Source organism: Ciconia boyciana, chromosome 1, assembly GCF_034638445.1.
Source record: "Ciconia boyciana chromosome 1, ASM3463844v1, whole genome shotgun sequence".
In the NCBI taxonomy this organism is placed as follows: Eukaryota; Metazoa; Chordata; class Aves; order Ciconiiformes; family Ciconiidae; genus Ciconia; species Ciconia boyciana.
In genome coordinates, this window is record NC_132934.1 from 115,931,498 (window position 1) to 115,954,905 (window position 23,408).

General features: G+C 38.8%; 1 protein-coding gene across 4 annotated transcripts in view; it reads left to right on the plus strand.

The window, feature by feature from the left end:
• The first annotated feature begins 3,067 nt into the window (after positions 1-3,067).
• MAP3K7CL (MAP3K7 C-terminal like) overlaps positions 3,068-23,408 on the plus strand; it is a 33,196-nt gene continuing 12,855 nt past the window's right edge. Inside the window, exons 1-5 of one of the 4 annotated variants that reach the window (XM_072844965.1) lie at positions 3,069-5,359; positions 7,490-7,634; positions 7,837-7,897; positions 8,152-8,260; positions 17,031-17,089. In XM_072844965.1, the coding sequence (XP_072701066.1) occupies positions 7,880-7,897; positions 8,152-8,260; positions 17,031-17,089 (186 nt within the window). In that variant the 5' untranslated portion in view covers positions 3,069-5,359; positions 7,490-7,634; positions 7,837-7,879. Of the gene's footprint in view, positions 5,360-7,489; positions 7,635-7,836; positions 7,898-8,151; positions 8,261-17,030; positions 17,090-23,408 lie in introns of all 4 variants that reach the window. The other 3 variants (XM_072844975.1, XM_072844984.1, XM_072844993.1) reach the window with 3 other exon arrangements.

Here is a 23,408-nt window from a genome sequence, read left to right on the forward strand (position 1 = left end):
AGTAATGAAAAATTTTTGCTAATAGGTATTCTAGCATTTATTGTTTCTAAACTTCTCCTCTATGTTTGCAGCTGGCACTATTAACTAAGGCAGTTTCAGTGCTGAATCAGCAGTGAGGTTTCAAGTATGGGCAGAATACCAGCTGCTGCTGGGGATTTCACCACATTCTTCTGAATGCTGATTTCTTCCTTATAGCAGCAAAGCTTCATGAAAAATTGTGTTGACTTAAAAGTCTTATGTGTGTATCCATGAGAGCATGATGACCTCAGCCATCATCAACAAGTGAGGCTGTAATGTCTTGTAGTATCCTCTTCAGGTAAGTTCTTAAGTAAGGTAAGCTAAGCTAAGTATTCCCTTAAGGAATGGCAAGTCCAATTGAAATGGAGTGATTACTCTGCTTTTACACAGATATGAGAGAATTATCTTTTTATCCTAGGACAGCTGGATGTTGTTTAGTGGCACAGTTGATAAGCAAAATTGATGCATTTGTGTTTAAGTGCTTGCAAGAAAGTGCTGCTGTTTCCAGTTAGCGAGTGCTAGCCAATGCTAGCTTTGAACATTTGGCTGCTGATCTCCCAGTGAATTGCTGCACACTGTCAATCCATATCCTCCTTCATCATTCCCTGTTGAGATGACATGCCACCATTCTTCCCAGAATTAGGTTCTAAAGGTTATTTCCATCTCTATGCTGATGTGACTGAAGCGTATAAGTTTGCACCTGCTGACTTCTGACAACAGTGAGGCTTTTCAAGTAATATTTCTAACTTCAGCTTTCATCTTGTTTTCCATGCAAGAGATATGCAAGGGTCTTTGGCAGCATCATATCTCAAAGGCTTCAGTTTTCTTCCTCTCAGCAGAACTAGTTTCCCACAATTTCTGTCTAGAGTTTGCTGTGGAAGCGATAAGAGTTTTTCACCAGTCGGGCTTTCAAATGATTCAAGATGCAGTTATTTCCAGATGCTCTTAAGGCAGGTGTAAAGATTCTTGAGTCAACACCTGTCATTCCACATTACGTTGACTGAGCCAATTTTTCAATTTCTCTGCAACAATCTCCTTCGTTAGATCTGTATGATCCTATATAAGTGAATTCAGCTATTGCGTATCAATTTGCCATTAAAGTTTCTTATGTGCTAGTTTTTAAGTAAGGGCTCGATGTATGTTTCATGCTGGTTTTAGTGACTTAATTTCATCTGATAGGGTTCAGCCATTTATGAGTGTAGAGCTTGGAGAAAAGTACATTATTTTACCTGTGTTAAAATACTACCTAGGCAAGGAGACAGGAGGTAGTATCTAAGAACAGTAATGAAGTGCTTTGTTGGCTGCTCCAGTTGTCAGGACTTGGGACATTAGATTGTGAGTGAGGTGCAACAAGACTAAATAATGTATATTTGATCTATAGCTTTCCATTATCCAAAAGACAAGAAAGAAGTATTCTTCTCTGCTTCTGGATTTCTGGCTGGGAATATTGTGATTTGATTGCATCGTATTGGATGTTCTGTTCTCACCTAGGATAACTGCTGCTGTAGAAAAAAAACACTTCCCAGTTCCATGCAGACTTGAAATGGTTATCCTTATGGACTGCAAGAAGAGATAAGGTCAACAAAGAAATTTTATTTTTGTGGCTGGTGGGAGGGTACTTATTCAATTACCATGGCAGACAAATGGAATATACCATCTAGCTTTTAATATTTGGCAAATTCTGAGCCATACAATCCAAGTGGTATTGGAAATTCTACAGGTAATGTGGAGTTAAAGGACATGACTCATCAATGGTTATGCTTTCAAAATCAATTCTCTATAGCATGGAGCAGCTGCACCCTGATCAGCCCCAATGTCAGTAAAGGGGACCGAATCCCTCCCACCGTGGGATTTTTAACAAATTTTGCTGCAGAAATAAGTTCATCAGAAATTGTCAAAAATGAGATTCTGTTTGTATTCAGAGGAATCTATAAAATGAAGATTTTGCTTTGTGTGCAGTTTTAGGAAAAGCATTTTTTTTTTTTTAATTTCTCCTCGGAACATCTTCCATATGCTAGAATATTTAAAGTGTATTTTAAAATAGTGACTGGCAATCTGTGAAACACCATTTTAGCATGAATGAGGTCATATGCTACTAAAATACTACTTATACCAGGAAACTGAGATGAATTGAAAGTAGCACAGCTAAAAAAGGGAAGGCAACAGGTGTTTTATTAGATAGCAGATATTGGCTTTTTTTTACATCTGTAGAATAACTGATACTTTCATCCTAAAAATTGTTACAAATTTGCATGGTTTTACTACTGAATATCAGTAAATCCCAGTGTTCCTAATTTAGAGTGTTTCTTTAAGGTGTTTTTGATGAATAAAACATGATATCCTCTTCTAGCATATCACTAGCCTCATAATGTGATACAGGATTGAAAGAATTTTGCTTGGGTACCAGGCATCTGATGACTAAGAATATGCTGGGAACGAAACAGGGCAGGCTGTGCTCCTGCACAAAAAACCTGGAGTTATCAGCATTCTGTAATTTTCACAGACATGATGGTTAGGTATGTGCAGCCTGTTATAAAGAAGTATTTTTTGTGTTGCAATAAATGGGAGAGTAATTTTCTTAGATGCGCAGATTTTAGTCACCTACTTAGTGAATAAGAGAAGTGGGATTTATCTCTACCCAAACTTTACAATGCCTTTGACTATTAATTTAAGCAAGTCATGGAAGTGAAGCACCCTGGACTTCAATTTCCCTGTTGTTTAAAATTGAGATCTTCCCTAGTTTATTGTTATAAAGTAATTTAGAGAACCTTTTAAAACGTGCTGTTTAAATCCATATTGTTGAGGGTTTTAGCACCATAGCCCCAGTAATAAATACATGATAAAACGGTTACAGTCAAATCATTCACCCTGATGCTTCAAATGTAATGTTCTGTATACAGAATGCTATAATATTCTCACGTTTTAAAAATATGCTACCTTCCATAAAGTAGTAGTTTCAGGTGACTAATCATTGTGTAAAGCATGGAACTGATATTTAAATGCAAATCAGGGGCCTTTTGGTTTGTGCAGTTTTGGTATCTTAGCACATGAGTCATAGCTTTCGGGAGCAGCACAGCACTTAGAAGAGGAGTGAGCATATTAAGTGAAGTACAGGTGATCCCACCTTCTTTTGTAAAGTGTGTATAATAATACAGATTTAACTAGAAACACTGACATGTTTAAAAAACATGTATACAATGGATACAAAACATAAAATGGTTATGAACTCAATTTGCAAATGCACATACTATTTAAACTGAGTACAACTGAAGTGTCAGTCTGGAAATGTGGAGTGTCAGAGCTGTCTGGAAAAACCACCCCTGGTCTATTCAGCCGTCATTTCTGTCCAAGACCCGTGCTGTCATGGCTGTTGAAGATTTTGCATGTCTTAAGATTTTACGTAGAGAGCCTTTTTTAAGCTTTACTGTAATGGCATGTAATGAAGGCACTCATACCATCTAAATACCATCTGTCCATACAAAGCAGAAGAGGATCTTAACGACTTGGGGGAAACCCTGGCTCCATGGAAACTGAAGCAGAATATTTTTAGTGACTTTGCTGGAGCCAGGATTTTCTGTATTTTCAAACAAATACTTTCACAGTAATTGGACCTGGAGCTGGAGATCAATATCAACTGCTGATGGTATTGAGCTGTAGAATGTTATTTGCAATAATGGTTGTGATCAGATCAAATCTCTCTTCCCCCCCTTTCAAAGCAAACACATAGGGAGGAACCCTCAATCTTTTCAGAAACACATCAAGAGAAGAGAAAATGGTCAGCATAGTCAGGGGCAGTCCCGCTTTTCACTAACTCTTTAGGGCAGAGCCCATAGTCTGCTCTGAAATCACACTGCAGTTAAAAAGACAGCCTCACCAGATACCTAACTAATGGTGTAGCTGTCTGATACCCTCCCGGGTCATTGCTGGGGGAAAGGCAGTGTGGGTAGAATATCTTTGCAGTTTAGTCATTTCAAAGTATGAAAAAGGTCTTTTGAGGCCACAGGGGCAACTGCTGGCTTCCTGAGATTTGCACTGATTAGATCAATCCTGGGCTAGGGCCAGAAGGTGAGGGGGTGAGGAAGGATGAAAATTTGACTTCAGACCTTCACGTCTCTATTTGTCCTGCAACCTCTCTGTATCTCAGCTGAGCCAAGAGAATCTAGCAGTGTGCCTATACAGGAGATCTGGGTTAGATAAACCTTTTCCATCTGGAATTTAAAAATATAAAATATACCTTCGGAATACATTTTGAAATATAAAAGGAGGAGAACCTCCCTTTCAAGCACAGAACAATAAATATGAAGATGTTCTGTATAATCATTCCATAATTGTTCTCCATTTTTCTCCATTTGTTCTCATGACTGTGATAGCAGTCAATCAAAGCATTCATGTAGGCAGTACACGTGCGTGACACAGCTACAGAAAATAAAAGTTTAAGCTGAAGAAATTAATCTCTCTTGTGATACTTCAAGATTTATCTATTAATTGCTTGCCTGTGGTTTCAAAACTGACAAAAGCTATCCAAAATCGCACTAGGAAATCCTCTGAGTTCAGTCAAATCTCTGATTTAGTCAGCTTCAGCTATCACTGCCATCACCAGCTCATCTATAAATACATCTGCTTTCACAGCGTACGCATTCTGAAATTTGCCCGTTGCCTCCTCAGAAGTGCAGGGCTCTCGCCTGCTCTTAGACAAGCCCGGCTTGACCAAAGCCAAGATGAACCTAGCCTAACGTGCCAAGCCCATCCCTTGTTGTCAGCTTTGATAGTCGCTGCTATCATTTGATAGTTCGCTTGTAGCCAGTCCAAGTTGGCAGTGTCAGCCCAAGCTGATTGGAGCCGCAGACATTTTTGCTGACTGGAGTCATGCTATCTTTGCCAGTTTGCTGGAATAGACACAGACACTGATTGGGTCATGCTGAAAACATTCCTGTCCTATGAAGCAAGTCTGTTTGTATTTTAGGTTTGCCAGGACTAATGAATTAAAAACCTTGGGCTCACCACAGTTTGCTGCTTAATAATGCCTGTGACAGAAGGATTTTTTCCTCCCTGAAGCGTGACAGCATCGTAATCCCTCGTCACTGGCAAGGAGAGGAAGGAAAAGCGGAATTGTGGAGAAAAGCGGAAAAGGGTGATCTTTTGGGACAGCAGAGCCTATGGGAAGTGCAGGTAGCAGCATGTTGCCCTGACAGCTGTCTCAGCTTCTCAGACCTTGTCAGTTTGTTGCTATGCAGCAGGTGCAGCCTTTTCTTTTATTGAAGCTTTACTCCATAAAGGCAACGACAAGCCAAGGCAGTGGCTGGCCCTGGATTATACAAGTGCAGACACTCCGCTAAGTGAGGTAAGGCAACAGGTGTGAAAACTGAACTAAATTGATAGAGCCGTAACAGCACTTAATCTGAGTTCTGCTGCAGGTTTTTTATGGAGAAACAGCAGCCAGTTCCATAGGCAATTGTGGTGAAGAAGGGAGCTGCTCATTAAATCTCGTTAAATTCCAGGTTGCCCACTCACCCTCATCTCTGCCTACAGAGATTGTTCTTCACGCATGGAGAAAGCAGGTGGGGAACTGGGGGCCGTCAGTCTGCGTGTTTCCTGTATCACCTCATTTGCACGCAGGCTGCTTCCATCCCTCTCTGTTCCCTTTGATTGCTTTTTGTGGTGAAGAGCTTGAAGATTCCGCACAAAAAGGAGTGAAGGGATAAATGCAATATAAAAAAAATGGATAGCAGGGTAATTGCTGCGTATAAAGATGAGATTTGGTTTTGTGGATTGGAATAAGAGGAAAACACTCTTGTGTTATGATAGCATTCACCATTGCTTATTGAAGGGGTATTGATTTTTGCCCTCACAGAGTACATGATTAAAAAAGGTAATTTAAAGACATCGCAGACCACAGAGTATGTGACTGGGATAAGACAACAGATTTACTCCTAGCAATAGTGTTATGGCAACTTTAAAACCTCTAGCAGAATGCATCATTTTAATTTCTTAGGCTATGATACAAAATGTTAAGTATACTCTTATGTGGAAGACCACTTGAGATAGTAAGCAGATGGAATGTGTACCACCAACACAGAATGATGAACAGCCTTGTTTCAAGGATGTGCTCATCATTTAAAATCTCTTTTTTTTTTTGCTTTGCCTTGTATTGGGAGATATGGAAGGGAAATATGATAAAGAATTTTGGTTTAGTAGTTCTGTTGTTTTTTTAAAAACAATGAGATGTCTCAGATGTTTCTTATAAAGTGAGGGTCTGGGGGAAAAAAAGAGATCAATAATGCTCAGAAGGTAAAAGTTGTTTAGTCTAATGGAATGCCCTTAAAAATAGAATATTTCAGTTGACTCCAGAGATGTTTTCCTGTGTCCAAAAATGTACTCTGCAGCAGTTTAGCTGACTTTTCTTTGTCTCTGCCCAATAGAGATCAGTTCAGCTTTTGTGTGTCTTGATTATTAGTAATGGGGAATAAAGAATGATCCCTGATATCCTTTATGTATTAGTAGAAAGAGATACTCTCAGCTCCAAATAAGATTTATTCAAAGTAATGATTTCAGAGTATTTGTTGTCATTTTAAGAAAATATTATGCCCTTCAAATAACAAATTTTTTGTGTAGCATTGCTACAGAGTAACCGTATCACTCTGCTAGCTGAATATTAAGGCAGACAAAGCAAATAAAAAAGAAATGCTGAAATTAATGGGCCAAATGCAAATTTGATACTCTTCCACTGATTGCAAGGCAGTGATGCCAGGGAAGAGTTTGATTCACTTGTGCATCACCGAGGAAGATTATAATCTTGAAATATTGTTCTGTTCTACTGACTTCCTGAGACTGCCAAATAATTAAGTGTAAATTAGAATGAATTGTTGGGATTTCCATGCAACACAATAGCTACTTTAGCGAAAAACTGCAAGACTATTGGCTTAGGAAACTGTCTTTTGTTTTCACTAGCTAAATGCCGTGTTGTCTACTGACGTGTGGTACAACTTTTAGTAAATTAATTGTATTTTCCTAAAGAATTTGGTTTCTAATTGACTGAGGAGTTTTTACGGTCATTTAAAAGCTACTCTCATAATTGTCTGCATAGTTGGTATGGATACAATGCACTCTGGATAGCATAGTCTTCAGTCCTAAAATAATTTCTTTATGGGCAGATCTTTTGCGTGCATGAATTCCCACTGGCTTCATGTTCTCCACACATGGAGCTCATCAGAAGATTAATATCTGTGAATTTTAGCAGCTTTGTGCTAGGTATACAAGGAGATTAAGTTTGCGTTCAGCTATTTAATAGAGTTTAACCAAAAGTGCTCATTCAGAAGGTTAAATATACATGGTAGAGCTCTGAGTACAACTTTTGAGTGTTCAGAGATGCTTTAATTATACCATTACAGATCAGTAGTAGCTAATTCTTTTGTTGCTCAACAATTCTTTAGAGCCCTGCTTGAAATGAACTAGCAGTTTTCTTAATGGACAGGGTTTCATCTCAGTAAAACCACTTTTTGGAGCTGGTGGTCTCAGAAGAAAGACCGAGGAGTGAATAAGGTCCCAATCTGGGAGTCAACCCCATGCAGACAGACCCCTACACCTGCACAGAGCTCCACTGAAGAATCACCACCAAGGTTTGGAGACCCAGTAACTTTCTGACCATTAAGGGTGTGATGATCAGGCACAGTTTGACTGGGGGAGCATGGGTGGAAGGTAGGAGGATGGGTGCCTCCTCACTGACACCACGCGGAGTGGTGTGCACGTTTCCAATCACATGGCAGGCTTGGGGTCATGTTACTCTCAACTCCCCACCCCTTCTTCCTTCTTCACCTTCAGAACCAGGCAGCATTGCCACGAGTCAAGGCTTGCTGAAGGGGCAATGGCGGGGAGCAAGCAGGTGAGGAGAGGGGAAGCTTCCTTTGCCATTGTTCTTTCTAATCTGTAGATAGCAAAAGAAAGGCAGTCTCTGCACTGGATTTCACTTGAATCCTTTTTAAATGGAAAAGTGAAATGGCGCTCCCTTGACTTTGATTCTAAACGTTGCTTAGCTAGAATGAGAAAGGTAGCTGTGAATGCATGAAAAGCATTAAAACTCATTTGTTGAATGGTGTCACATGCTCTGTAATAAATATATTGTTTGTATTATTGCAGCTGGAACAAACAAGTAAGAGCATTGACTCAAGTGCCCACATGATCACCACCGCCAGGGTACCTGCTGATAAGCCAGTACGAATTGCCTTCAGCCTGAGTGACTCCCCAGGTATATTTATGGTTTAATTTATGGAGTAAACCACAATGAAATAATTGCTTTTAAATTTTACAATATCAAATGAAGTCCAGTGTTATGGGTGGATTTTTTTCCTGAGTGATAGCATGTGATCAGTTTTCCTGTCTGATAACTTTTAATGTTTCCATTAACAATTTCATTAGACTAAAACCCTAGACTGACAGTTTAGATCTTAGCTTTCTTTCAGTGGTTTGTGGAATATACTTAGGACTGTAATTAACTATCAAATTTACTTGCATATGCAGTGTGTCTGATTTTAAGGAATTTTAAAACAAGAAAAGCAAAAGGATATATTGTACTAAGATGAGGCTAGGGCAGGAGGAGGCTTTGCCTTCAGCAGGAAGGTTGGAAAGTGCTGCACGTGCCCAGCTTCGTGAAAGGTTTCAGGAAACGGATGCCCCACATGGCATGTTCCCTGAGAAAGCAGCAGAAATTTCATTGACATTTATCCTGCCAGCTAGTGCTGATTGAGCATTAATTTCCCCAAACATACTCTGTACATACATGGACCCTTTGGCCTTTGGAATAGACAAATATTATTAATTTGCACCTTAAATATTATGAAGGTCTAGAGAGCTGTTGCCAAACAGTAAAAGTCAGAATGAAAGAAAGTACATCGGAAGTTGGGAAGCATCCCCAAAAAAGTTGGCTGTGCTGGTGTTAAAGGTGAGTGCCTAGAGTCAGGGTTGAGATGTGTTTATGGCATGAAATATAAGAATCTCTGATAACGATAACTGAAACTCACTGCTGATGAGTGCTTTATGGGACAGTATGCTTTGTAGGGTTATGTGTGAGGCCGCTTCCTGAGCTTTGAGTGAATAGTGTCAGCTTGAAAACAATTTTCTCACTCTAAAAATATTTTAGAATATGCATTATCTTTCCTAGCTAACTGTTGTGTAATATTAATTTGCAGCCTGAAATAGAATCTCATCCGCTAAGCAAGGGAGTTTAAAACCAAACATTTTCATGTATTATTGCACATAACTTTCAGCTCATAAAGATGAGTGACACAGAAAGATTGGGACAAGGAATATGAAGAAGCACATGCATCTATCTGTGTGCCCTTTTTTCATAAACTAAAATAATCTGGTAATTACATTTTTATTACAGAAAGTAATAATGAATCATTCTCACCTCTCAAGGTATAGTAACGTGGTAAATTTCTTACAGGAATTATGGCAAAGATAGGTCTTGAAGAGAGATGTAGAAGAAAGGGGAGTGCTCTTACAAATTATGGAAAAAGAATGCTTATGTGAGACACTGAAAACAAGTCAGGGAAAGCTGAGACCATGAGAAAATCAAAGAGGGTAGAGTGGTTTGTGACAAGAGACGGCAGTAGGAAATGACAAGGTTGTGAATAGCTTGGAAGAAGAGGACATGAAAGGGAGGAAGCCTAGCTTCCTTAACATTGCATCATATTTTATTTTTTACTTTTCTATCCTGCTAATAATTCCAGCCTCTCTCTTAACATTTAGAGAAAGAAATTCAATTACAGAAAGGTAATCTTTTTCTGCTACATTTTGTTAAACTTTTCCATAATTTTGAGTCCTGTATTGTATATATACAAGTGTTCCTGCAGTATGCAATCCAGAATCAATGTGTGTACTGATAAAACTAAATAGCAACCAGTAAAGTGAGTGCCATGTTCTCCTCCGCATCACATCCCAGTGGGGGCTACCAGGAGGTCTAAATCAGCATACTGTTTTACCATGTCACAGGAATTCTGCTCTTACTCTTAGTGGTAAGCCTGAACATGGTTATTATATTTGATATATTTAAAGAAGGCAAAGGAAATGAACTTTTATCAGGTTTGAAATTTTCCAGCAAACCATAGTTGAATCAAGAGAGTACAAATAAGTATTTAACACTTTTATTTTTAAGATAAGCTGCAAAAACATTTAACAGATAGACCTTTAGGTATTCCATATTTGGCACTTTTTTTTTCCCTCCTTATTTTTTTGTATTTCTTTAATATTTTTTTTCTCCTTGACAAGGATATTTGTTTTCAGTTCGAACAGGAGTTACCTGCTGTAAGTGTGATAGTAAAGCATCAGGTGAGACTTGTGTATTGCTAGGGTATATACAAAAAGTCCTTCACCAGGGCTAAGTGGTGAGGGAATCTGTCTGACTTAAGCTTTTCCTTAAATTTTACCTCACTTGAAAGGCTCAGTGACAGTTTTCACCAAGTAAGGCTGCATTCTCCTTCCGGGGCCTGTACAACTGCTTACTAGGAGGAACTGGCAGCATAACTAGATATCAAAAGGGGAAATGGAATGTTTCTTCTGGGTGGTGATTATCTCACTGGCTAGGATTGTAACCAAGCACTGGGTGTGAGGAGCAGCGAAAGGAGAAACTGCTCTCAACTCATGAGAAGAGATTACTTTGTGTTAACTGACCTACAAGAGCGGAGCTGGCTTATCCCGAGTGTACAAGAAATAATTTAATTGTGTTATATTATTTGTCAGTCAGCATCTGATGACTGAAATCCTGGCCAGGTTTGTGCAGTATTTTTAATGTGAATGCAGGCTAACCAGTTCCTTAAAAGTCTCAGGAGCAGCCCATCAGCAGGTGCTATATAAGAAGGCAGTTTTATTGTGTATCTCTTATTCCTGTATATATAGATATCTATGTTTGGCTCTTTTACTCAAGTTCACTAAGCTGCCATCAAACATAGGTTTCCCAGGGTGTGTCTGCACATCGTATTGCACCAGTTTGGCCTAAGGTACTGTTTTAAATTAATTAATTTGAAACATATTATTTCAGCCTATCTTGTATCACTTGGAAACTAATGCAAGTTACACTGAATATGGTGTTCCAAAATTTAAATAAGTGTTCCCAAATAGAAAGTTCATTGTAGTTTATCAACATCAATTTAATTAAACCAATGAAATTCGATATGTCCTAATTTATTTCACTAACACTTATTTACTGAACATATTAAGATAGAATGATTACAACAGGAACTTTATTAAATTTAGACAAGTGGATTTGTTTTCTGTAGTAGTTCTAAGGAAAGGTTTATAGGTAAACATCTCTTCACCTTCCCTCCTAGAATAAAAGCTTGAATCTAGCTGACAAGTTCTGCTAGTGACATGTGGTGATAAAAGACTAGTTTTGAAATTATTAGTAATTTCTTTTGTTTGAAATTTGTCTACCTCTGATAGCACTCTCCAGAAAAATCACTGATAACAAAGACAAAATATACATCTTCTAATGAAACTCACAGACAGCGGAGAAGTGCAATATTTTTGCAAGCATAGCAAATGACTTATTTTACTCCTCTTTATGCCTTTGTTATCCTAGTGACCATGAAGATTTTTTTGCTGTTATAGTTGATAGTGCGAGACTGTTTTGCAGTGGTTGTTTCTTCAATAGCAACCTTCAAATCCCTACTCCATCCTCATTTTGGTTGTAATGGCGACAGAGGCTTTCCAGCAGATAATGTATTGGTTGAAAACCAGTGGGGACTGCTAAAATATATGGCTAAAATTTACAAAGCTAGTTTCCTAAAACTACACCGAACCTACAAGTAGCTTGGTCTTTGGGAAGTTAGCCAGGAACTTAGGTGAGATGATACCCTCAAAGGGATAGTGGCTGTGTGTTCATCAGAGGATGAGCTTTAGGCTTAGGTATATGGTAGAAGGTATATGGAGTAGGAGGGCTTTGCTCTTACCTCTTCTGTTATGGGCCATTGCTATTTTTGGGAGGTCCACAACTCTTATTATTGAGCAAGCCTTCATAGCCTATTCCTGGGTCAGGCAGTGACCATTCCCCACTATTTTACAAGTGAGGTAACTGCGAGGTTGTGTAAGGTCACGTCAGGCAGGGCTGTGAATAGAAGCCCGGGAGCTTCACACAGCAGTGCCAACTCGCAGTCACTTAGCCACACAGCCTTCCAGGATGAATTCGATGAGTCTATGCTTGTCTGTCAGTAACCAGGGCTGGAGCTGCTGGATCTCACCACCCTCCTAGGGCCAAGACTGGACCCCGATACACAGCTTGCCAGTGTTGTCCTGCTGCGAGTTGCAGTGCTTGCAGTTGAGTTTGAGCAATTTTCCTGTGTAAGGGCTGATCCACTTACAGGATAACAGTCTACTTATGTTACCAATTTAATTCTTTAATTTAGGAGGAAGAGATCTGAATACACTTGCCCACGCATGTAGGAGAAAAAAATAGTACCTGAGTGTATAATTAAAGACTGGATCATAACTCAGTTACTTGAGGAAGCAGAGCTGTGGTTGGCATTTCCTAATTTTTGAGTGCTTGATTTAGCAACCTTAATGTGCTTTTAACACATTTACATTTTTATGTTCTATTTCTGTCTATCCTCTTGAAGATCCTAGAGAAACTGTAATTTGCAAGTTTATACTGCAAGCAAATCATAGATTGTTGTTAAAGTATTTATTCATTAACTATTGACCGTAGCCCACAGTTCAGCTAAATGGAGCAGCCACGTAGGAAGTGACTGAGGTGTTATGCTTCATTGTACCAGACATTGGGTCAGTCAGACAGCTAAGTGTGAGCGATCTCACTCGTTCATCTACGTGATGGAGGTCTGGGCTATTGGCATCTCCAGAAGGCCAGAACATGATTAAATAGGTGAAGCTTTCCTGAAAGCATGATTCATTCTCAAATGCGCAACATTAGCATGTATCAGGGGACTAAGTGCATCATGGCATCACTGATAAATAGTAAGCCTTTTGTATGAAGACAATCAGTCTTAATACAGCTCAGCCTTCTAAATCAGATGGCTTGTGTCGATCTCTGTACCACACATTAGAAGCCCATCTCACATTTGTATTAATAGGTGCTATCAGCAGAGAGACAAGAGCTCACCTGGGCAGTGAAGGCTGAGCAGCTTAGCCTTGCTGTCTTTACACAAAGCTGCCCATCACACCATTTCAGCATGAAGGTGCGTTCGCTGGGCAGCATGCTTAGGGAGCTTATTCTTTTGTTATGTGGCTAGTTGTGCTGTAGGAATGGTCAGAGAGCTGGCTCTGACATAGAAGGGTACTTTGCCTCAGCCCAACTGAATGGAAAGCAAAAGGAGGAAGTGATTTCCCTGGAGACCCTCCCTCAGATGCTCTCTGTTATAATGAGTTTTCAGCAACACGCACGGCAAATGTATGAACCTGATGAAACAGACATGGAAGTCAAACTATTCCATACACATGAACCAAGTCTTGGGTTAAGAAACCATCAGCTGTATGTGCAGAGAGTTCATCTTGTAATCAGAATACAGGTCTTCACCTTTAGTGGACTTTTAAATATAGACCTTCAAAATTAGTTTCAGGATCTATGGGAAATCAGGAAGTGCTACTCATTTAGAAATCGTGCAACAGATACTTTAACTTAGGTGGCTGTGATGAAGTCCCTGATCTGACTCTTTCACATCACAGGTTAGTGCTGTTGAGTTTGCTGGGATGGCCATAACATTCATGTGTATGTTTTTCCTCCTTTCTTGTTTTCTTTTGACCAGAATCTTGACTCATTTTCAGGTGCAGCAAGTTGCAGTCTCTGATTTTTTTATATTTTTATTTTTAAACAAAATATGTTTTCAATAACCAGCTTGAATTACAAATCCTTTTTCTTTACGAGTGACAGGGAAGGGAGCAGTAAAATAGTGACCACAGGGGTGAGATGCTGTTTGTATCTGGTGAAGAATCAGCCTAGTTATTTTCAGGGTTTTGTGGTACAGAAAATCCACTAACTTTATTATAAAGGGGGTCTTTGATTATATCAGTGATTCCTTACAACAATCTAGGCACACATTAAATATTGATAATAAATTGAGAAAAGGAGAAAAGATATTTCTGAATTCTGTTGTCTAGTTAAGGAGATGTAGAATAGAAAAGAACAAATACAGACAGATAAGGAGATAGTTATGAGAGTATTTTGAAATTCAGAACATTTTCTTTGACATTTCAGACATTTTCACTGTTTCTGATTTTCAGAATCATAGATTTTTAAGGCTGGAAGCCAGTGTGATTTTGTCTGATCTCCTGCGTAACACCCAGTATTCAAGCTTGTAAGGACACTAGTGATTCTTTTGGAAGAAAATGCAAGAGTTTATAGCTTTCCTCTTGATTTCTGAAAACATCCTCAAAAAAGTTTTAGGAGGTGAATGACTGCTGTCATTTGCTTTTCCCTTGTGTGAAATCTAAATGATTTTAGTTTTCACCAAGTGATTTTTGTTGTTATTGTTGTGGTTGTTACTTTGACAACAGTGAAATACAGACTGACCTGATGCAGTAATTTATTTCACTGGAAGCTGTGGGGACAGTTTTTTGTTGTTCTTTTTGTGGAAAACAAGCTTGCAGTTAGCTGTGAAGATTTCTGTTAATTTTTGTAAACTAAATACTTCAGCTGAAAATTTCAGAGGTGCCTAAGAGAATTAAGAACTCAGAAAAATTTCAAGCCAGTGAAGTCCCCAACTTTTCTCGATGATGCTCTGCACATCAGATGATGATTTAAACAAGTATAAAACTATCATAACTAAAAAAAACCCTAGCAGCTGTTCAATAGATGCTAGGGCAGGCCCATTATAAAATGTACTATGGTATGCCATAATGGTTAGGATACCAATATGTTCTATTTTTAGTACCATTGACTCAGTCACTTGAGTTCAAAAAATAAGCAGGGAACATCTGTTTATTGAAAGGATTTCCTCTATAGTAATTTCTCTCTCTATTCCATCCTTTTTAAAGTATTTCCAAACTTTTTTACTGGTTCATTTCTGAAGATAGTCCAATATATTTTCTAATATTCTGACACTGCATTCATTTTGTTTTCTTATTAGTATCCGATGCAGTGAAAAAGTAATTATTTGCTGATGTTTCTTTAAAATTCTTGAGGTTGCTTTTGCTTTGTTTTTCTTAAGTTAAAGTTGTTCGAGGTCCCTCCTTAAAGCTACTGTACCAAAGATTGTACTGCTGTAATTGTCAAAACAAATAGCAGCTTAACTGCCGTCCACGACTCTGGTCCAATATCTCTGTCAGAATATTTAACAGCTATTCAGCCAAATATTTGTAGAGCAGCTGTACCCCTAGTCGGACTGAGTCCTATTCCGTCCTTCCTTTTAGCCTTGCCATATGATTCATCTTTCTTCTTTTAGAATATTAGTCTATTTTTAAATATTGTACAAGAAAGCAACAGCAAATTAAAGGTAAACACTTGCATATCAGTGTGATACAATTCTATACAATTAAAGCAATTTAAGTATTTTCCAGAATGGACATGTTTGGAACATGGTGTGAAAAATGAAGTTGTGTGTGTGTGTGGGTATGACTTTTTGTTAATACTAGCAAGACTCCTACCCCATGAAAATATAGAGCTTCACTTTGTTTCCTGAGGAAGTTCAAAACCTTTTGCATTTGCCCTCTGTATCACTGTATTTTTTTTTTCTTCTCTGGGCATCCCTTCCTAGAGGCGCCCAGCTCTAGCTATGTTAGTTAAAGTCAGGCTCTGACCGTATGTGAGCCAGTTATGTTTATTCTTCATAGGCTTATTTTACTTGTTCCCCCTAACCTACTTTGCTGTACGACCACTGAGGGCAGGATAAAGAGATAATAAAGATTCGACAAATAATTTAAATCCTAGTCTGTACTCTTTAAGAATATTCAGGATCCTGCTTTGATATGTGGTCTTCTTAATTTTGTTGGGGTTTTGTTGTAGTGTACAGGTCTGCCAGCATAGAGCAGTTTGCAGGATCTGACCTGCGTTAGCAATTTTCTCCTATGAGAGCCATCCTTTTTAATCTTGACACATTACAAATAACTGACTCTGTAAGCTAGCTAATAGTAACCTTCTCTTCACCTCCCGTAACCTGTAGTAAGATACATAAACAGTCATCACAATCCAATGCAAAACTGATAGTGTGAAAGTCACTGAGAAAGAAATATTGCAGTGGCTAGCTGTGACGCTACCAAGTATGATTCATATTTCTGATCTCAGTCCAGCTACTAGTGGGCAGGTGTCCACATCACAACACTGACGTAACTGGCACAGTCTGTCCCACCTTTGCTGGAAGCCTGTACTAAAAATAAATAAATAAATAAAAACATCGTTTGGCTTGTTGTCATGAATGAACTAACTCTAGCCCATAAGGATTGTTATCTACAGGTTAGAGTAAAGACATTTCTTTGCAGTATGGAGAAATTTGTGGTGCTTCCCCATTCTAATCACATCTGTGTAGGTAACAGTCTTCTGGTTCCAGGGTTGCCAGGCTGGTTTGTATGTTCTTGTGGTTGCCTTTGGGTGGTGGGAGAAAAGTTTCTATTATTGTTGGTTTAGCCTTGGTAAGTCATTATATTGTGATGGGGAAGATACCTTTCCCTTCATTCAGGTAATGAACTCTTTGGTAGTAAGGATGCTATCCGTGGAAGGTTCTTTACTTTGCAGTGTAATGGAGAGCTCAGGAAGAAAGATTGTTTGGATTTATTGTTTTTATTAAATTATCACATGTCCTACTGCTCTAACTGGCTTTGTTTTGTTTCTTAATCACTGCAATACAAAATAGGCTTTTTGTCTTTCCAGCACCTAAACATTTTCTTATTGCCAACCCACTAGTATTTTCAAGGAGTCTATTAAGGTATCTCAATGGTAGAAAAATAAGCAGATGTGGGGGTGTTTGCAGGATGCTGATATTATTGTGAATACATGCAATGTAGAACTACATTAAACGGATCATGTGAAATGCCCTTTTTGGTAGGCATTGACTTTTAACATCATGTTTACCTTTTAGATGATGCTTCCCCTGAAAGCTTCCCTTTGGCATTTCCAGAACTAGATCAGCAGCTGCAGGTAAACTATTTGATTTTTACTACAGTTCTACTTCACATTCACTAGATTGGTTATGATAAAAAAACTCTGGTTGTTAGACTAAGGTGAAAGTTTTCAGTGATGCTTCTCTAACCTATTAACATTTAATAAGCCTGTGTATTTCCATAGAAGAAAAAATTGTCTTTTCAAGATCTGCAGAAAAATTGATTTGACATTTTTAATCCAATTGCAGGGAAACGACTATTTAACAATCTCACCTGCTTTTTAATTTTTTTTTTTTACAATTCCTGCGCAAAACACAGCACATAACTGCTGCACTGCAATGAAGAAGAGGTCTTGTGGTTTTGATGGGACAAGGAATGAGCCAGGTGTTATATTCTCATGCCTACAGGCTGTGCTAAGACCGGTATGATCAGCTTTCTCTGAAGCATTCCAAGAGAATGCAAAGGTGTATTTTGCAGTGCCATCTTATCTCTAAACTTGGGTAACTAAAGCCAGTCATCAGGATTGATGAGAGCCTCCTCAAAGTTACTCTAGTTCCTGCTGCATAGGCAGCAACCCTAACGGTTGCCCTAGCAGGTGTCTGCAGACAGCACGAGATAAAAGTGGTGAATCCTTTTGTGACTGCTCCAATTTGTCAGCGTAGCACAATGGAGCCCCGATATACTGGGCAATCAGACGGCAGTTGATGGCAACTCCATGGTTCACCAGGCACAGAGCCAGTTCTGTATCCAGGGATTATTTCCCTTTCCTCTGTGGCGGTTCTGGAGTGTTTGTTGGCTTTTGTAAACTACTTCAGATCATCTGTTTCCCAGGCGCATTTAGACTTCCTCTGATATTTCAATATGAAGGCAGTTGTTTCCTGAGTGTAAACTGAGAAAGGCATTAGCAGACCGTGTTGTCCAATGATGTCATCCTTCCTGTCCCCATCAACTAGTGAGACAACACTGGAGGGCTGCTGACTTAAAGGACTGACTTTTCTCTCCTGCTGCTCTCATCAAAAGGATGACTGAGGAAGGAATGGAGGATGACAGAGACTCTTCTTGCTCTGTCTCTCTAATCCGGAGAATCGGGGCAGGTTCCTTAGGCATAACTAGGAAAGATTAAAGGAACGAATAGCAACTTAAGATTTGGGCTGAAAGGAACAGGGTAGTCTGTTGGCCTCTTCATTCCACTGATCTTCCAGTGCAGCAAAGACGATTGATAATTTTTTCCCTCAGAAGAATTCAATTTGAGAAAAGCGATATTGTTTTGTGGCTGAAGCACTGGATTGAAAGTAAAGAACCTGCATTCTGTTTCCAGCTCTGTCAGTGACACATCGTGTATCCTGGAGGAATTGCTTCATGCCTCTGCTCATCTCTGAAATGAAGTTAATAATTTTTTACCTTTTTCGTTAAAGAGCATTGAGATCAGTGGGTGAAGACTGCTCTACAAGAGCAAAGTATGATTATCATTACTGCTGTTGGTACATAAAAACAAAATTACTAGCATTAGATGTAGGTACTTTATAGGTCAAATTATGATTTTTTTTTATTAGGACTTTTATGACCCATTTCTGGAACATATAATATACTCTAAATGTGTAATTTCATGAGAGACTGAAATTGCTCCTCTGGAAGCATTCAAGTCTGCTGGATAAATAATAGCCCTTCAGTAAAAGTTTTTTGAGTGCGCACTAGAGCAATTCCACTAAGTACACCCTCTTGGTCTGCTAAGTACCTGACATTTTTTTCAAGGGAACCTTTCTTTACTCTCATGATCTCAGTATGATAACAAATTCAAAGAAACAGTCAAAGGCTTTGATTCAGATAATGTTCTTTTTATTATCCTTCAGAAACTTTTTCTGGTATTATTGAGGTAGTTGAAAGGCTAACTTATGAGGACTATCTGGCTGACTCAACCACTCAAAAGTATAAAGTTAGTGGTAGTGCTTCATCCTTTAGCTTTTCAAGCTTATGTGCATATTTATATTTAGATGCCTTTATGTTCAACCAGAGGCAGTTAAGTCAACACAGGGTTCTGTGCTGATGCAGAAGTAACAGGGCATTTAGCTTTAGCAATGAAATCTTGAATTTCCTTGCTTTTGTCAATCTGGATCACAGCTTAAAGTTATAACTATTTAATGTAATTACATTATGTTTATACTGCTTTAAAATTTCAAACAAGAACTAACTGTAACAAAGTTATAATTTACCTAGTTGCATTTTCTTATTAATTACTTTTTGAAATTGCTATAATCCAAACTGCTAAGGGTGTGTCAGCATGTGGTTGCAATTTAATTTAATGTAACCATACCAGCTTTGAAACAGGTAGCTCCTGTATTACAAAAGCAAACTACAACATGGGCTTCACCGGGACCTGCAGAAGTACTGAATGGTGGTGTCCCTTGTCATTCCATCCATGCTTTTCTCTATCCCAAAGTTAGCTAGTATAAAGCCGCACACATGAAGTGTCATGTAAACGAACCCTTTAACCAACTGTGGCATAGCAGCCTGAAATGCTTGAATTTGTAAGAATGCTGGTACATATTTTCATAATAAAAATATCACATCTAGAGCCACAACATTTTCATCACCACACCATAAATACAGTCAAAAGCATTTGTATTTTATTTAAAGAAGCACACTATAAATGCAGGGTAGGTGGCCATATAATAATAGGCACTTTAAAAAAAAAAAAAGTAATAACTTTCCAGGTTTCAAACATACAAAGGAAAATTTTGAAACCTGTTTTAAAAACAAAACAAACAAACCAAAAGGCCAAATTAGCTGATCTTCAGGTTGGATTTTGAAAGCGGCTTGAAAGCTATGTAAGTTCACCAAGTGCCTTGGAAAATCAGAGCCTTAGAATTTAATGCATGCAGGCAGCAGACCACAGCCTGAGTACCAAGCAATTTGCACCTCTGTTTTAGGCTTCAAGCCCTTGTCCTTCTATGTTAGGCCCTGGCAGACAACTTGGCTGTCTGAGCAGAATTACCTAGCGTTCCCACTTTTCCTACCACGATCCTACCATACCTGCTCGCTGGGCACTGGTATCCGATGGCAGGGCAAAGTTCAGTGCAGCCTCCCCCTGGCAGGGTAATAAACCCTGCTGTCCAAGCACTGGTGCCAGCTTTACAGAGGTGGAGGTAGGATTGGCTGGAGAAAAGGTATTTCTAGGAGACTAACTGCAAATACCTAATTCTCTATAAGGACTCCTACTAGAGGACAATCCTAGTTGAAAGTTACAGCTTCTTTCTGAAGAGTAAAAGTGAGCAGTCTAGTGCTGTCATCTACTAGCTAGGTTCAGACCAAAAATGTTGTCTTTTCCAATTACCTTTTTGAATTTTACATTTTTCTACTACTCAGAGGAAGAAATTCCAAGAAGCAATTTGTGAGAAAATAATATCAGTTCTCTAACTCAAAAGTTTTGCTTTTGTGCTGGTTTTTTTTTATTTAAAAAAACACTAATGTATGGTCAACCAGACACAAAATCCCTACGTATGAGAACAGAGCAGTTTAAGCTACATGCAGGAAAAGCCTGATCTCTTTTGCAGCTTTATTATTAAAAAACCTGCAAAGTTCCTGATATGCTACCAGTGAAACAAAGCTCATATTAATATACTTCTTGCTTTCAATTCATTTTGTTTGCGGTATTGGAAATTATTCTCTTCCCACTGACGAGCAACACTTTGAATGAGGCCGAAGCACCTGCTCATTTGGGCTTCAGTGTCATTTCCCCCCCGCCCTTGTGTGAGCCATGTGGTGGGCAGCGCAGCGAGGGTAGGCTTCCTCCGTTTGTCAGTTTGTTATTGGGAAACGTTAACCTTTGCCTGGTGTAAAAGTTGGACTGGGCCTTGGAAGGCTCTTCCTTGATTAGCTGCATAGTGGGTGGTGGCCCCTCTGACAGACACTCTACTACGGATTACCTGCTATATTTAGGCGCCTACATCAGCATCTAAGGCCTTGTTGTTTAGGTCACTGAATACAGAGGAAGGTATCTAGTGTTAAGTACCCGCATTACTATGCCCTGTGTGCTCTCTGTCCTGTTCCAGCATTTCCTGTGACTTGCTCAGTTCATCTCCCTCTTCTCCGTCAAATTCTTTATTCCAGCTGGGAATTTGATCTCGAGGAGGGAAGAACGCAAGTCACATATGGATGCGCAGGGTGTTCTGTAATTCTTTATCATTCTTCTCATGAAAACGTGAGCTTGAGAGAGGCATTTATGTCATATTTTGTATTACAAATCTGTTAAGATCAATGGAGTTAGATGACTGAAAAATTGCTGCAACAGAGAAAAGGCTCCAACCATTTATAATACAGTTTGTTAAGTCAAGGGGTAGTTTTTCATGCTCTAGTGGGAAATGTCTGTACAAAAGAAGTAATGAAAGTATTATGAAAGGGACAGTTTGTTGTGTGTGATACAAACATTTAGCAGAAACCTTGTCTACTCTGGAACTTTAATAATGGAACTGTTGCTTCTACTGACTGCCAAGACTCTTGTTAGACACATACAAATTATTTTAGAAAGTTTAAAAGTATACTGTATTTTTAAAGGGTATGCTGTATTTTTTTAATATGTATTAAATTCCAAGAGAATTCCTAGAGTACCGTGGTAGTCTATAATTAGACTTGATTGCCTATGAACTTGATAAGTCTCCTGTAATGCTGCTGTGATAACTATGATCTTAGATTATGTAAGACATGGATGTTTACAAAGTCAGAGCATCATACTAAGGTTAGAAAAGAATGGAAAATCTCTCAGGAGAGGAGAGCAAAACTCTCAGTTGCTCCCATCCAGTCGACTTGAATTGCTTGGAGAAAAGAGAACTGCTTACTTTCATAGTAAAATTAGACTAGACTAGATAAATCCTAGACTAGATATCTGAAACTGGTTGAAGAGTTCCAGTTGCACAACAAAAAGTAGCTGCAACGTGCAGCTATCACTTTTGCTTGGGATAATGTGGTTTCTTCCATCATGGAAGAGTACACAAGGCCATATAATGAACATGGGCCACATGCAAAATATTGGCACTGAACTTTCTGATTTTCCAGAATAGTTTAGCTGAAAATTAGCAAATTTACAGGAAGTGAGACACCACTCTTTAATTAGACCAATGCTAAAGACTGCCTTCTAGACAAGTCCACGTGCTCAGCTGGCAAAACTGCATGATACAATTTTTTCTTTAAACTTCAACCTTTTCAGGATAAAGTTTTGCTCTTTTTTCACAGTAGAACCAAAAAGTAAATGCAAACAAACAAAGGTGAATTAAAAAATAAACTGTTTTGAACTTTTTGAACACTTGGGTGACACTATCAACTATACAACTTTTGTGGATATGGAATGCTGATACGCATAAGGGAAGGCAACACTCACTTTGTCATGTGAGTGAGGGAAAAAAAATACTGAAAACTGTCCTTTTGTGTCCCCCAGCAAAGATTTTAATTAGAACAGCTCCTTCAACCTGTCTTAGGCTCTTTCTGTTTCTTCATGAACTGCCTTTGCATATCATCTTCCAACATCTTTCATATCTGGATTCCAAACAAAAACCTAAAGAAACAGTGTGTATGTCTTGTAAAGATGTACATACATATGTGCAGTTACTGAATAGCCTATAACAGCATCTCTTAGTGTCTACTTGCTGGATTCTGTAGAAAGTTTGTCAACGTCACAGTGAGTTATTCAACAAAATACAAGGAAAAAAATCAGACCTTGTTGAAAATTGGACATAGTAGGATAGACCCCACTAGTATCACTGAAAGCTGTAGCTTTTGTACTAGCTTTGTGAACAAAATCAGAGATGCTGTGTGCGCATATTTTGCCAGCACAGGAAAATGAGAGTGGATGACACTGAAGCCTGAAATAAGCAGGATTAAAAGTAGCAACTGTTGCCATTAAATATAACTTTCTTTGGCAGGGGTGTTTTTTGCTTATGTAGCAGGTATGCTTTTGTATATATTAATTTATGGACGGGCAAGATACTTCATGAAGTAACAAGCTCCGGCTGTCCTAAGGAGAAATTAAAGTGTGGCTGTTGGCTTCAGAGTGAAAAAAATATATACTACAAATTGAACTTTATTAGGGCCTGTTGTAGTCACCTGGGTAAACTAGCAACTCTTACCAAAAAAATAGTATACAGAATTCATGGATGAAAAGTGCTTTCTACTGGGAATTCCAGTTATTTTTCTCTGCCACAGGAATGCCATCGAGGTAGCAACACTTCCCATGGCCTGGCCACAGGCATTCAAAAAAGTCATTCCAGGTGGAATGGGGAGCAGAGAAAGACTGCTTGGATAAGCTAGGGAAAATGGAAATTTCATCTAGGATGGATTAGGGGAATGCAGCTTTACTGAGATGTAGG